We start from the raw sequence: 15,864 nt of genomic DNA on the forward strand, positions 1-15,864 counted from the left end.
CTTAGAAAACTCACCTTTGTGGTCAAGACAGAACCCAACACACAGTAACTGAGTTCATGTCTCTGCTTTAAATTAGAGCATGCACTTGACTAGAGCTGCTCTCTGTCTAAGAGGTTTCCATTACACCTGACTATCAGCTACTACTCTCATGGCTCTTTTCAAGAAAGGAGGAATGGCATGAGCTCTAGAGGAGGAACACCTCTGTGAACAGATGAGGAGGAAACTGGTAATGTTTTCATCCCCAGACTTGGATGTTTCATGTGTCAGTAAGAAAAGGCTTCAGCTGCATGCCTTCTTCAGCATTTTTAATCACTCAGCTTGACAGATCCCTACTCAGTTTATTGACTTTATGTACCACCTTTGTAGACAGTTAAGGCTATGCCCACACCATTTCTGAGGTGTGCCAATATGCCTAGCTTTACCCATGTTCCACACAGGATGCCCAGCTGTCTGAAGCAAGGAATTCCACTATACACGAGGTCCAGGAGTTGTGGGCACTGACAAATCTAAGCCTTCAGTCTGTAATGGGGCTGAATGGCTCTAGAGTCCAACAGTAAAAACAGAGATCTCAGTCCATGCTCTGACACATATGTAGATACTTTATACAAAGGAAAACATCTCCAGTGGAAGAAGCCACTTTTGCAGAACAATCAAAAGTCCTGTGTCTCCATAGCAGGGTTGGAAAGTGGGAGACATTGATTCAGATCCGTTTTCCAAATCAGGTAAGGAATAAGTAAGAAGTTTAAGCTAGAATGTAATTCAGCCCTGATGAGAAGGCTACTGTACTGACTGATGCAGCCCATATCACATTGGGCCAATCAATCAACCAGTGTCTAGCTTGAATCCTGCCAGTACTTCAACATGAGAGAGATTTCAAAGCAACCCAGAAGTGTCTAATTTAATTGGTTCTTTGCGAGGGGAAAAGAAGATATTTAGATACTCTCACTTGTTACCGCTGGACTTCATAGGCTTTTGACACCTCCGGCAACATTTTGACAATCTCAGAGGTAGCCACTGCCAAGTGATTAAGGAAGTAATTAACTATATAGACAGCTTTTTGGATTTTTTTCCCTATCTTTTAAGCAGAGTATTTCTCCAATTTACAGGTTCATTGTAAAGATATTAATAGAACATCGATGCTTTGCTTGTATAAACGCTTGCAACAGCTGGGTAATTATAAACAGTAATCTTGACTATGGTACAATTAACAAAGGGAAAAACAAAACGTTGAAAATAAGTGAACTAAATCATTGGGAAGGGCAATCTAAACACACAGGCAATGTGAAATTTGTTCCCATAATGCCAGACTACCATGAAATCCACCAAATCTCCCTTTGTTCCCTTTTCATTACATCCTCACACACCATGGGAAAAAAAAAACTAAAAAGCAGTCAGCTCTAAAATAAACTACCGATGTGAGTCAGTTTTAGTTAACATTGCATAAAACATTCAATGGGAACATGAAATTGAAAATATAGTTGATTTTTGCTGAATGAAACGTGATCTTACTGAAATGAGTTACTTAAAAGGTTGAACTAAAAGAAACTTAGCTAACACAGGACACATTTGTCAGCAAATCAAAATTAAACATCATTCAAATGAAAAATAAAACATCAGCACTAAACCTTGTCCCTTTAGACACTACAGCTTCCAGCAAGATGGAAAGAGACTGTTTATAATAACCAGGCTGAGTAACAAATAGGACTACTCCATTGTTTAGATCAACTGGATGAGCATGATAAAGCTAAAATGAACCAGACTGTCCCAACACTCTCTAAATAATGAGACAGAGGAAGACAAAGAGAACAAGAGCACTCAAACAAGTCTGGAAATGGAAGGGAGCAGACTTTGATAAAGTAGAGCAGTAAATATTTAAACTGACCTGAATCAGTGTCATCACACAAGTAGGGAGGGCAAAGTTATTGTTCTCGTGCAACCATATTTCTGCCTACTCTGCTTAGAGACTTGTGCTATTAGAAAGGAAACCATAACATGAAGGTAAGGCAGAAAATTTCTCAAATTTATTTCTGATTGTCAGAACTTAGAAGTCTTCCTCTCTTTTTTTTTTTTTTTCCCAAATATGGAACATGGAACATCTTGGCAAATTCTGCTGCATTATCTTTCTAGGCTACTTTCAGGTTTAATGTATGTGCTTTATTCCAAGCCACAGCATTTATAAACCATCTTATTTGACATACTCATTCTGACAGCCCCCTCCTGTATACCAGACCACATCTACCCCTAACAGCATCATTTTTAAAAAGCAGCAGCTTCTAGTTTCCCTTCACAGTCATCAAGCAGCCAAGTCTGGGCTTCTTAAGATATGCTTTTATTGCATGGTGGCTCCAGACTCACTTGATTTTAGTTGCTTGCTTATTTCTTGATTATCTCCTGTTACACAGGCCCAGCTGCTTTTCTAACCAAGAGCACTCACCCTAGATGTTATTCAAGTTGGATTTTAGGAGGTACTTTGGCTTATGCTGGCAACATTTCAACTTGCCAGCGAAAGTACAATTTATGAAAGGAGGCTCTCCTTCAGGACCTTCCTGCATTCTAAACATTAAAAAAAACAAAACAAAAAACCCACAAGAACAAAACAAACAAACAAACAAAAACACACCCCCAAAAAAACCCAAGGACCTGTGAAATGGCCACAAAACTCACACTAGAATGGCCAAGAAACTGCGATATTAAACAGATAACATATAAAGGATTTCACTCTTTAACTACATGCTACTTTTTCTAAATGAACACCGTCACAGTGTTTATTAGCTTGCTTGCTAACTATTTAACGAAGATTTGGGTAGCATGCCAGAGCCTGCTGAAGTCACTGAAACAGTCTTTCCCTGGCGATGCCCAGCTTCAGCAGAAGCCTTTGGAGAATGCCTCTGTGGTCAGCCATGGCAAAATAAGTTGTCACCCTGGAGCTGACAGAAACTGTGACATAGCTCTGGGAAGGACAGTCTTGCTTGTTCTGTGGCAAACACTCCTTCTGCCACCAGAAGTAAGCATCCTCCCAAAGCTTGCTGCTATTAGAGCAAAGTATGAAATTCACATGTTCCAAAGTCCAAAAGGCTGAGGGAGCTCCTCTAGAGATCAACAGACATAAGAAAGCTTTGAAAATGGTGATTCTTTCAGACAGATTAATTTTACTGTCTTGTGCTTAGTGCCTGGATACTGTAGTCCTGGATTATACAGTCATTAAAAATGGAGCTACAGTTCTTTTATCTTTTGGTAGCCTTGTACTTTGCATTCAAGCATGACAGGAACCAATGGTAGAAAGAGGTAGTACTTTTATTTAATAGAGCTATGTATTAGTGGGCACTTTTAATGCATTTTTTTGCATCCATATCCTCAAATATATTTTTAATATGTAATGCTGTATTAAAACATTGTAATAGTATTTCAGAAGATTGTGACACACTGCCAAAAACAAAACAAAACAAACAAACAAACAAACCAAACAAACCTAGACAGCATTATAATCCTTCTATCAACCAGTCAGCAGTTCCTATTTTAAGCCAGGTGAAATAACTATGAAGTACAGGAAATTAATGTTGATCCAGACTACTCTAATATTCTCAAAAAAACTAGCATGAATTACTAAAATCAGCTGGAGGTTGTGTGTATGTTAACACCCTAAATATCTGGTGTGCATAAGAACATGTAGACATATGTTTTCTTTCCATGACCCTGTTCCTCATGGTTGCTAAAATGCAGCAAAAGGAGGAACAGAGGTATGGATTTCAAGACATAGCACAAATCAGACTGGCTGCCAAGCTGTCTTTCTTTTTATTCTCAAAATTTTTTTGCTTGGCAGGACAGCTCTTGGAATGGTCATGGATAACAAGCTTCTTGCTAAACAAGAGTCCTGACAAACAACGAGTTCATGGCTTGATCCAACAGAGAATCATTTTAACACTTAAATCAAATAAGTACCCCCCCAAAAAAAGCAAGAAATACCAACATGGTCAGCAATGGAGCAATTGTTTTAAATCCTATTTTAACATGTTACAGAGTTGTCAGTTACTCTTCTGTTATCTAGTTAATAATAAAAAAGGTCTAGACTAAGGCTGTGCAATGTGTCTACAAGAAGTGTACCGTAGCACTCAAAAGTCCCACGGATGAGTCACTTGAATGTCTCCAAGCTAGTTTGCAGATAACAGTGTTTCCAAGAATCTCCTCTAAAACATACTCCCAGGATACTCCCAGAGCTTGGATTAAGCAGCCTCAAATTTGTCTTTTATTTTTGCCTGTGACAAGAGAATTCGCCTCTGGCTGGCCATGGGATTTTCAGAATCCATCACGCTTCTATATGCACAAAGACTATATATTTGGGGCAAGAATCTGATTTTAATTAACAGGTTGGACTTTTTGCAGACATAAATTAAAAAGTAGTATTTTTTTTATTCAAAACAATGCCTAATATGAGTTTATTTAGAATCCACCTTTTTAAAGTGCATATTCTTCTAAGTAGATACTATGACTTTGTGAAAATGCAGATAGCATGTATCACAGAATATAATTTTAAAATAATTGGTTATTTTAAAAATAGCATATCATGCAGTAGCAAACAAGATTATCTGTTCACTTTTTTTTATGGTCACTAAAGAAAAAATGTCTAGTAGAAACATAAAGAATTCTCTGATAGCTTTAGCACCCAGCAGATGGAAAGGGATTATTAAAGATGTGACCATTTCCTTATCTCAAACAACAGGCATTCATATTTCTCCCTTATCATTTTTACTTATTTATTTATTTTTCCAGGTGAAAGTCTCCTCCCTTTTGTTCAGAAATTGTATGAGGCAAGGCAGTAGCAAGTTCGCATTTAAAGATCTAGTATAAAGAAGTTTGCTATTTGGTGCTCAGCTAATGCTATTGACACAGAAAAGTACTGTCCATGAAACACTATGGAATGCCCTCAGGATGGCAGGGCATCCTGAGGGCATTATAAACACAGCACTGAATCTAAGGCTAGAACTTTTGGTTTTCCTCATTTATATACACCACACTCCAACTGCTCCTCAGCTTCTTCTCATTCAGTTAACCTTTAAATTTTGAAAAACATAAATTACTTCAAAAAATGAGCATAAAAAGGTTTCTCCGGTAGCCTTTAGATTGTCACTCAGAATGAATATCTAGAACATTACGCTGGTGTATTAAGGGCAGGAATTGTCCCTTCAACTCACCTCTAAATTCTTAAAGATAAACACAGACTCTCTTCCCTGCTCCATTCCATTCCTGCTCTCTGGTGTTGTGCTGAGAGGTTCACACACTTGAGAGGATGCAAATAATAACTCTACTAAGCTCTATTAACTCCAAGTTTCCTGATAGAAGTGGTCTGAGGAAGTAGGACAGCTAGTCCTTGTCTTAGGACAACTGAGAATGGATACTAGAAAGAAAAAGCAGGGAATGTGTTGGAACACAATCACCTCTCATGAATGAGAGAATCAGCACCAAGCAACGGAGATCAACAAAAAGAAGAACTAACAACAGGTCAATCATTCAGTCAGAAGATACACTGCTTTCATGACATCTAGGTATTCAAGGAATCAAGAGAATGTAATTTTTTAAATTAAAAAAGAAGAAGGTGTTAAACACAGACAGGTAACTCCAGGAAACTACTTTCCCATCAAAGATCACAAATGCAAGCAGTCTACAAGCTATGGATGTCGCTTTACAATGCACAACAGTCTTTAACTGATTTTTATTGAACCATATGTTTCAGAACATAGTGATGGTCAGTAGTCCATGGCACTGAATTTGAACTGCAATCAAGTCTATTAGTCATAATACTAAAAGATTATAAAATACTTAACTTACAGTTTGTAAAAAACACAGATTAAGCAAATGGAACATGAGGCATCCATGTTTTTCCAAACAAATTGCAGATAAGGATGCACGATCTCTACTGGTTCAAGTAAAAAATGGGTATGCAGAACCAAATATGTAAGTACATATATTAAAAAATGAATGTAATTTGGTTAGATGTAACCATACCCAATCTCTGCAGCTGCACAACTTTACTAAAGAGTGCACAATAATCTCAGGTAAGAGGGAAATTGATTTACATTGCCTTCACAAAGTTAACCGCTCTAATTATTAAATAGCCCTCAACATATGGCAAGGAATTATGGAATGTGAAGCAAGAACTGCGTGTTACAAAGTAACCACACAAATGGTTCCCAAATAGCAACACCACTTCTAGAAGGTTAGCAGAATCATACCTTTCTGATGCACAAATTCAGAAAACTAGTGCTGACATACTCTGCACTATAAAGCAAACTATTATTAAGGTGACAGCAGTAAACACAATTTCCTTTAGCTTGTGATTAATTTCATTCAAGCATTAACATGGAAAAAACAGACATAAAATATGTTTAAAGATTAATCTTGACATATTAAAGTGCTTTGGTTCTTATAATTAAAATTTATTAGACTTTTGACAGTATTAATTCAAAGTCTTCCAATGATGCTTTAATTTAGCAGATTGGTGAATTGGACAGCAACACATCCACTATAGCTGCTTCTTGAGACAGATGATTCATTGTTGAACAACATTAATGTCAGAAATTCAAATGTATGCATATACCATAACAATAAAACTGCTTATGCCATTCTACTTTCAAGTTTCCAAAGGATATTTGAAAAAATTATCATACCGCTGTCTTAATCTGCCTGTTGTTTAAAAGTGGTCGCTGTATAGTACTACAACTTTATCTCCCTCCTTCACTCCCCACCTCTTTTGTCCCGCCCTCCTGCCCTTTCCCCTGTTTCTCGCTCAGAGTGGTTTTTCACCTTGGCTTGTATTACCCTAACACTAGGTTGCTGGAAAACAGCATTTTGTTCTACATCATCACCAGTGGCACCTTTAGAAGCCACTGTTAAATATTAATAGTAGCCACTAACACCGACAATTAATACAGACCAAAATACTGTAAAAAACAAAGCTGGCGCAGTTTTAATACACAGGCAATTACAATGGCCTTCTATATGATCCTTGCTGATGAAATACCCCCCCTCTCTTCTCTCCTCATTATTAATTCTAAAAATTGGATGCACTAGATTGTGCATTGAAAAGGTTATTCTTAAAAATGGTCACGAAATGGTGGCATTGCAAGAAGACAGACACATGAATATGTACTCAGGAATACTGTCAGAATCAACAGATCCATCTCAGACCACTCAACAACACCAGCAAAATTGTATTGGTACCAAAGGAAGGCCATACAATCTGTGGATAGAAAAGGATTTTTGCTTTCTACCTACCCAGGAGTCTGCCTCCTCCATCCAGGTTCATTAGATAAGAAATCTTTCAGGTAGCTGGATATTAGTGACTGTGCCTGGGAGGTGGGTAAGGCAAGTCTGGGTTTCACGCCACAAAAAAAAAGTAGACAGCTGCACCTACATGGCATGTCTCACCTGGATTTGGTTAAAGCTATATTTACATGGAATGAAATAAATTAATGACATTTTGGTCAAAGAAGACAGGTGGACATTTACTATAAGAATGTATAAAATAGATATTTAGAAAAGGGAATGGCAATATAAAAACAGAAGAATAAAACAGGAGGAATTCTGGAAAGTGTCTTGGGGCACTTCAGAAGGGCAGTGTTTAGAGGTTCCTGGGTGCTTCCTGAAGAGGTGTTGATTTCTAGGATATAGTGTTGTGCAGCTTTTCAGTTCCCTGTACTCTGTCAAAGTAAATTGAGAATGATTCAATGAAACAGAAATGAAATAGAAATTAAATACAGTGCCTCGCCTTTAAAATACTGTCTTTTCCAATATTTAACCCTTTTCAGGACCCCAGCTTATGGTGATGGTAGGAGAAATGTGGCTAGAGTCACTTTTAGTCTATTAGTCAAGTCAAGAGACTGCTGAATGTCAAAAAATACAAGGCAAAGACCATGAAAAAAAGGATATATCCTTTGCATTTCTGCAGATCTTTTTTGTCTATCCCAAATCTTCTATTTATCAGTGGATTTTTCATGAATAATAAGCTTGACAGTTGTACAACATTTTGCATTCTTCTGTTCATAAGCAGTCTAAATTTTTCATCTACATGGATATTTTTATTCAACTATATCTTCAAGAACTGACATACTAAATTTAATTTTTTTCATCTTTGTCAATTAAGATGGAAAACTGCAGCCATTATTTCAATATCTTGCTGGCTGTCAGTCACAGAATCTTAGAATAATTTAGTTTAAAAAGAACCTTTGGAAGGTCCAAAGCAGAGCCAGATCTGAAGACAGATCAGGTTGCCCAGGTCATATTCTGTCAAATTTTGAGTGTCTCCACAAAGATGGAAACTCCACCACATCTCTGAGCAGCCATTATCTCTGCAACTGTTGAAAATCACCATCATTGGCCTAACAGTTATGAGCTTGCCTAGTAAAGCTAAGGAGGAAAAAAAATAATTCTTGTTCATTTTTTTGTCATTTTCAATTATGTATCATAAATAAAGATAGTATTATTACATTAATTTCACCACAGTCATGCCTTGAATGTAGTAGAAGCCTGTTGTGCTATGCCAAATGTATGTGTTGTGGAAGTTTTTTTCTTTTCGGGGTGCTAAAACACAGGAAATATACTTAAATATATATTTACCATCATAGGCTTCAAGAACAAAGGTTAAAAAGCCCCCAGCCTTTTCTGCACAAAGAAGCTGAAGGAGTTCTCCATGCTGAAGGAGTTCTCCATGTTCACTTAATCCCAAGTTTTTAGTTTTCACTGAAAATAAAATGTCAAAACTTGCCAACGAATTGTCTTGAAAATTATGCATGACTTTTTGCTTAAATATTGGTTGTTACCACACAAGCAGAAATCAACAGCTCTAAAATAGTCATGCCTATTCCTATCACAGCATGTTGTAACTGCCATTTTTTCTTAAATCAAACACACTTTTAAGGTCCATTTTTCCAGCTCTGTGAAGAGCAGGGTATTACAAATATTGCCTGCATCCTATATATCTAAACCCAAAAAGTCAAAGGCCATCAATGTTTTATTAACTGCTCTTTTAATAGTTCTTCACCAAAACTTTCATAATATTTTTAGGTGATTATATAACTGAATAAGAGATCTCTATAGCTTCCTTCTTACATTCTTAATTAGCAGTCTTTTTTTGGTATATCTTACTAAAGAAAATATTTGAAATGTAATTTTCTGTGTGTCTCCTATACAAAGAAAACACAAAATGGAGTACTCCATGGCAGTAAACATCAAAGGATTTCCCTGATACTGTTTATAAGTACATCTTTTAGTGTAACCCAGAACATTATTAATTTTTTATTACAAAATCTCTTTGTTTCTAGAGAATTACTAACAATTTTGTCATTGCAAGCAACATATACATTGATTACTACAGTTTAAATTCATTTTTACTTGGCTAAAATCCACTACTAAAAATCCATGAAATCCATTAAAATCCCCCAAAGTTATCCTGGATGAATTTCTAATGCACTTAAATATTTCTGAAAATGTTTCAGAGTTAGATTATTTAAATAATAATTATATTTCCAATTCAGATGGCATTATGCAAATTGTATCATTTCACAAGGGTAATAAAAACTTTGGGACTATGATGTTGCAATCCTTTGGTACTTAGCTATTTAAACTAGTCAGCCTGAATGAGAAGCAGTTCTATATTTCAGACAGAAAAAATCTTTGCAAGATTTATGTAACATGATAGAAGGCCTTAGTACAAAACAGTCAACAGTAGAATACCGTGGATATCAGCAAAACTACTGCTTTTCAACTACTTTCTAAATAACCCAGAATAACTGCATTACAGAGAAAAGGTGATATTTGTCTTGGCCCATCAAATCTCTCTGAAAAATTCAACCATCCCGTCAGTCTTATTTACAAAGAGCACCAATGAGCTACACAGAAATCTGCAGTATTTGCTTTCACGTCTGCCTTGTAGATGAGACAAAAGTAAGCAAAGCTTTAATTCAGCCTTGGTGTCGTCAGCAGTAATTCTAGCATTAGAAGCAAAGGCTGATGCCTTGCCAGGAGAAAAAAAACAAACAGTACTGAATATACATTTTCAGTGAACTGGGAGATCCTCCCAGACAAGCTCCTTTATAGGCATAGATAACTTTACTGTAAAGTAACTAAATTTCTGTTAACTCTTCTGAGGTGTAACATTTTGTCACTTTGCATCAGGCAACACTTTCCCCAGCTGCAATATTCTGCACAGTGATAGCATTCTTTTTATTTTGCTACCCTCACTCTTCATTTATTCACAGACTTTAAACAGATAGATAGATAGATAGATAGATAGATAGATGATAGATAGATAGATCGATCGATAGATAGATAGATAAACAGACAACCTTTGTCTAGCCACTCAGTCACTATCCTATTCTACATAATTTTTGCTGATTTGTTCTTCTGTATCAAAGAGATTTCTGAGGGTTTTTTACCCTTCCACTTTCCTAATGATTCATTCCCTGGAATGCTTATAGCTACGACTTAGTTCTGTTCTTGGATTTTAGCACCATCTGCATGCCCTGGATAAGTAATTAATGAGATTTTCATATCCTCCTCTCTATTTCTTTTCCATTTTTTATAAGGAATGCTTTTTGCCAATACACATTATCCACAACACTAATATAAATTAACTTGAGTTTCTCTCTGACTCCTCTGAAAGCACTATTTTGGGAAGATTCTATGTGGCTCTTCCAGGTACAAAAAGAGCATACAATAGCTTACTTCTTTGTGTCCCAGCATAACTGCAAAGATAGTGGGATTTTAGAAAATGCAACTGCTGTTCTGAATTGCTCTGGCAGAGAGACATTACCATTTCCAAAAGATGAAACTGGAGCCAAGAAAGGCTAAGGAAGCAACCAGAACTGAGGGGGGAAACTGCAATTTTTTTCTTTAAAAACACTAGTAAAAACTTTCCAGTAGTGTTCTGCAACAGAAATAGTCAAAGAATCTTCTTTTACGGTACACTGAACTTGTATTAAGCATGTTGGGGGCTGACAAAAACAGCTAAGTTTGGAATGCCCAGCTAGGGGACTGGTGCAAGTACAAACTTTTTTGAAGTTGATTAAAAACTCTGAATCACAGAAATGTGTAAATATACTGCCCTAAATTTAACATATTCCAGATTATCAGCAAATGATCATGGCCCTGTGTCCTGGCAACTGACAACATACAACTATTTGATAAACACAGATAGATATAGATAGATATATATATGTATATAGCTCTCCTGATCAGGGGAGGATGGGTATTCCATGAAAAAATGGGTTTTCCCTTTTGCTCATGTTGGTGAGCACTCCATAAAACTTTCAATCACTGAGTCTGATATTCTACACTACTACACTGATTCCATGCAACGATATATCCAGTGCTCCAAAGACGAAAGACCATACCCACAAGTGCTCAGGCCTCACCATCTCTTTGACAACAATAGTCAGCTACAATTCCTCTCAGTTTTATTCAGTAAAATTTATTTACAAAATTTTGGGGGAAAAAGGGGTTTGGTCTGTTTGCAAGTGAAATGCAACAGAGATTACTGTTTAAAGCAATCAGAACATCTGAAAGTAGAGATGGATCACTCAAAATGGAACCACAGTGGCCCTTAGTTTTCACCCACCTACTGTCTCATCTTCCTCTTTTTTTTAACAAGCAGCATTCACCTCTTTGTTTACAATGAGAATGCCACTCCTGAAGCTGGTGAGACTGATCACAGTTTGTGGAAGGATCCTCAAATTGTATAAATTTCTATAGCTCTTCTCAATGTGAACATGGCTGTTGAAATTTCAAGCTATGAAGTCCAGTCCTCTGTCCTTGTAACCTCCCTTGTTTTTTTCCCCTCCAATATTTATTTTTTTCATTTTCTGAGCCTTTTATTCAATTATGTTTTATAAATTTGGAAGAGTAGAATAGACAGAAGTTCTATAGCTGTTGGAAATTACCAATTTCAAATGTGAGAAAGTAATGGAGGCTTAGCTTATGGAGGAATGGTCAGAATACTGAAATATCCAATATGATCATGTCTCTTGATGGGGCAGAGGAGAGCAGACACAGCAGATAATTCATCACTTCCAGATTTGAATGAAGCTATATCTTAGCTTCAAAATTCTGTTCTCATTATTTCAAGATCTAGATTCTTTTTTGATCTTTTGCTTATTATTTTGTTATGTGGATTTTCTTCTCTACATCCCAATAAAAATCAAAGGATTTATGAAAAAGTGTTACCCTAGATGTCTTGCAAATATTACAGCAAATAAAGAGAAAAAAATATTTTCATGATTTTGTAGAAAATCGTAAACAATCAAACTCTTTCTCACTTGTCATTTGCAAGGCTGAACTTCATACAAATTAGTGCTAATGACATAGGGAATTTGTTTTGAAGCGAAACTTGTAATTTATTTTGATGCCTAAGCAGAAATGGCATGGAATGTTTGGGTAAAACAGTTCATGTCAGAACTAAAAGTGTAGTCAAGAGTGTTCTACCTGCAATCCTGTGCTTAGCATAAAATGAGTACAGAGAAAGAATTATCTCCCCTCGAATACATATGCATATCCATACAAACACAGTAGGTTGGGGTATTATCTAAGTCATATGAGATGTCTCTGGCTTCAGAGGATTGTGCAATGTCTTCTTCTCCCTGCCTGCACCCATTTTGCAGGTTATTTCATCGCTGTAGTGTTCATACATCATTCAAGGATCCCAGTTGCTAGGACAGCCAATAGCCAACAGCCAAAACCTGTTCATACGACAGATATAAACGACCTGTTTATATCACCAGTAAAACTTAAAGCTGAGTACTATGGAAAATAGTACTCAGTTTTGAAGTGTAGCGATGTATCAGTAAAGCATCGAGTTACATACTGTAAGTACTTACACCAAGTCTCCCAGTAAAATTAATTACAAATCTATCCTTCAATTCAAGAACTAATTCCCAAACATACATTCAGCTGAATTTATATACAGTCTTTCAAGGAGTCCATATGTTTCCATTTGGTGGGTCAATGGTTAGCTAAATTGACAGTGTTAAGCTAAAACTTTTCATTACTAAAAGAATGAGCTGAATTTTTGCTCTAAGACATCTCTGAAAATGTCTTTCACAGCAAGTGAAAGTGGGTTGATGGACATTTCTTGCTTTCAAAAGACTTTAAAAGAATCCATCTCAGACCCTGGACTATTTCTGTTGTAGCACATGTCAGGCCAGATTGTGATCTCAGTCATAGTAGAGTAGCATGATTATGCAAACAGCTATGCCAAAGTAAACATTCTACTAGTTTCAGCTGAGCTATTTCAGATTTGTAAAAATGCAAGAACAGAACTTAGACTAAGTATATTAAATTAATGATGTGTATCATGGTCAGAATGCAGTAATCTATGCAAAAACACTTTTAGAAACTGCCAGGGCTTACAAGGCACATAGCGTAGAAAAAAAAATTAATTATTTCCACACCTCTTTTCAGAGTATAAGTCAATAGAGAAAAAGGGATAAAGTGCTACAAAATTTCTGAAATATAGAAGTCCATAATTACTATGCATTATGTACAAAAGCATTGTCTGGTATACTTCATATCACGGACTATCACAACTGGCATTTACAAGTGTTCTTTTAAACTGTAGGAATCCATCCATCCACAACTGAAGTATTCTTGAAGATTAAGATTAATGTGTCATGAATCATCACGGTTTAATATGCATGACACAGTTCCATTTCACACATGTTCTGCATGGGTTGATTGTCGTGTATACTAATATCAAACAGATGTAAATTCTTTAATTTTTGTGCTCCCAAAGTATGTTTTAATTACCTAGGAGGCTTCATGCAGGAAAAGAGGAAAGTATTTTGAAGTAGATTTAATGAAAAATCTAAAAGAAAAATCCATTTGATTTTTTTTAATATCATGCTCTTAACAATTTAAATTTTAATATTAAAAAGAATATTTGATATGCAAAGGAACTGCAGACTGCTCTGATTAAAGGGCACATTGCTTGTTGTAAACAAGAAAATAAACTTTCATTATTTTTCTAATAAAGAACCTGCCAACTGAACACAAGCTTGGTGATATGAAATGTTTCTGCAAGTCATGGTATGTGTATACAATGCCTAAATTCTTAAATTTGGGTATTTTGCAAAGAAATCAAAATTCCATGTAAAATATCACTATATAAATTCTCACATCAACCATGCTATAAGTCCCATTTTATGTATGATCTAAATTAAAAAGTCTTTAAATGTAAAATATTTCACAAGCCTCCATTATAGAGAGGCCAGAAATGGACATGAAAAGATATCCTAGGTTAAAAATAATGTGTAATGAGAAAGCTGTTTCCAGCCAGCGCCAGCTCCCACTTTCTGCTGTGTCAGATGCAAGCTATGATTCTCCAGGACCAGAAGAGCAGCAGAGCCACAGGTTAGGATGGAATAGTGTTGGATAAAAACTGTGAGCTTTAACTAATTCCTAATTTGATCAAACGGAGTTGTTACTGTAATTTCCATGGAAGGTAGAGCACGTCTCTAGCTTTGGGCCCGATCTTACTGAAATCAACAGGAATAGGAATGACTCCCAGGGATTTTGCACTAGAATTAGTTTTAGCAAGCTGAAACAGTTTCCACTTGAAAATTATAATTATCAAAACTCTTACAAATAATAACAGTAATAGTAACAGTGTTATATTTGATACATACATGTTAATGTTAGCATAAACAGCAGATATACAATAATAGTAGATAAAATATTATCAAAACTAAGATATTCAGCCCTTCCCCATGCCAGAGATCTTTTTGCACAGTAATGTTTTCAACACCACACAAATTATTTAAATTTTTTGCCTACATACTGACATAAGCTGGCATAGAGCTTTAAAATGAAAATATGAACTGACATTTTGAAAAATAGTGGACAATCATGGCACTAAAGTGCAGTGACCTCTGTCTTCCAGTATTCTCTTTTTTTCTTTATTTCTTTTTCCATATGCCTAAATAAGTGCAAGGTGCCCAGAAACAAAATTTATATTACCAATGAAACCCTAGTTCCAAGGGACTTAAAATACATTTCCAATGAATTTACTGGGCCAATAAATGAATCTACAGTGTAGAATTCACACACACCACACAAAACATTTGTGCAGATTTCTAAAAACATACATTCATCGCATTGCAGGAAATGAAGCCTGCATTCCTTGTTCAACCAAAATTCCCTGGCTGGAATAACAGCTTTAGATGTTATTTTTGTTCTCATTCTGTTTTACTTTGTTAAATCACCAGTTTTTTTTTTCTTTTTACTTAAGATAAATGTGTGAAAGTGCCTCCTTTCCATTCATAGATGTTATCTTCCTCAAACTTCAAATGATTCATCTGGGTGAATGTAGTTATAAATAATTTATCAAAATACGTACCAGTTGTTAGGAAAAAAAAAAACCCTGAAAGAGGAATATCATTGCATAAAATCTGAACATTAAAATTGATTTTTAAGAAATCAATCTTTAATTGGTTTTATTACCTCCTAATCCAGGTCTGAGGCGATTATCATAACCATCCAGAAGTCTGTCTAGAATTCTTGTAAAGATGGTGATGTTATTCTTAGCTTCATCTTCCAGGGAGTCAGCCAGCACTGATCTAAATGGACATTTTACATTTTAGAAAATGCTAGGTATGTTTTAAGATACACTCAACATGCGGTTTTTTCAGGCTGGCCTTTAACTTGCTGCACTCTAACAGGAAGGGTGTAGTTAACAGTATATGAGCATACAATTTACATGTATATATACAAGTTCAGAAATATAAGAGTCAATGACATACTATTTAAAATTTCAAGGAAGTCATTTTCCAGTAGTCTCTACTTCTAGTCATCGTTGCCTCACTGTGAATGCTGTTTCAAAGC

General features: G+C 35.9%; 1 protein-coding gene across 1 annotated transcript in view; it reads right to left on the reverse strand.

Moving 5' to 3' along the window:
- GABRA2 (gamma-aminobutyric acid type A receptor subunit alpha2) overlaps positions 1-15,864 on the reverse strand; it is a 62,380-nt gene that overhangs the window by 43,460 nt on the left and 3,056 nt on the right. Inside the window, exon 3 of the mRNA XM_051790054.1 lies at positions 15,484-15,599. Within this exon, the coding sequence (XP_051646014.1) occupies positions 15,484-15,599 (116 nt within the window). The remainder of the gene's footprint in view (positions 1-15,483; positions 15,600-15,864) is intronic.

Source organism: Manacus candei, unplaced genomic scaffold, assembly GCF_025592945.1.
Source record: "Manacus candei isolate 608988 ecotype Guabito, Panama unplaced genomic scaffold, ASM2559294v1 h1tg000028l, whole genome shotgun sequence".
NCBI classification, from domain to species: Eukaryota; Metazoa; Chordata; class Aves; order Passeriformes; family Pipridae; genus Manacus; species Manacus candei.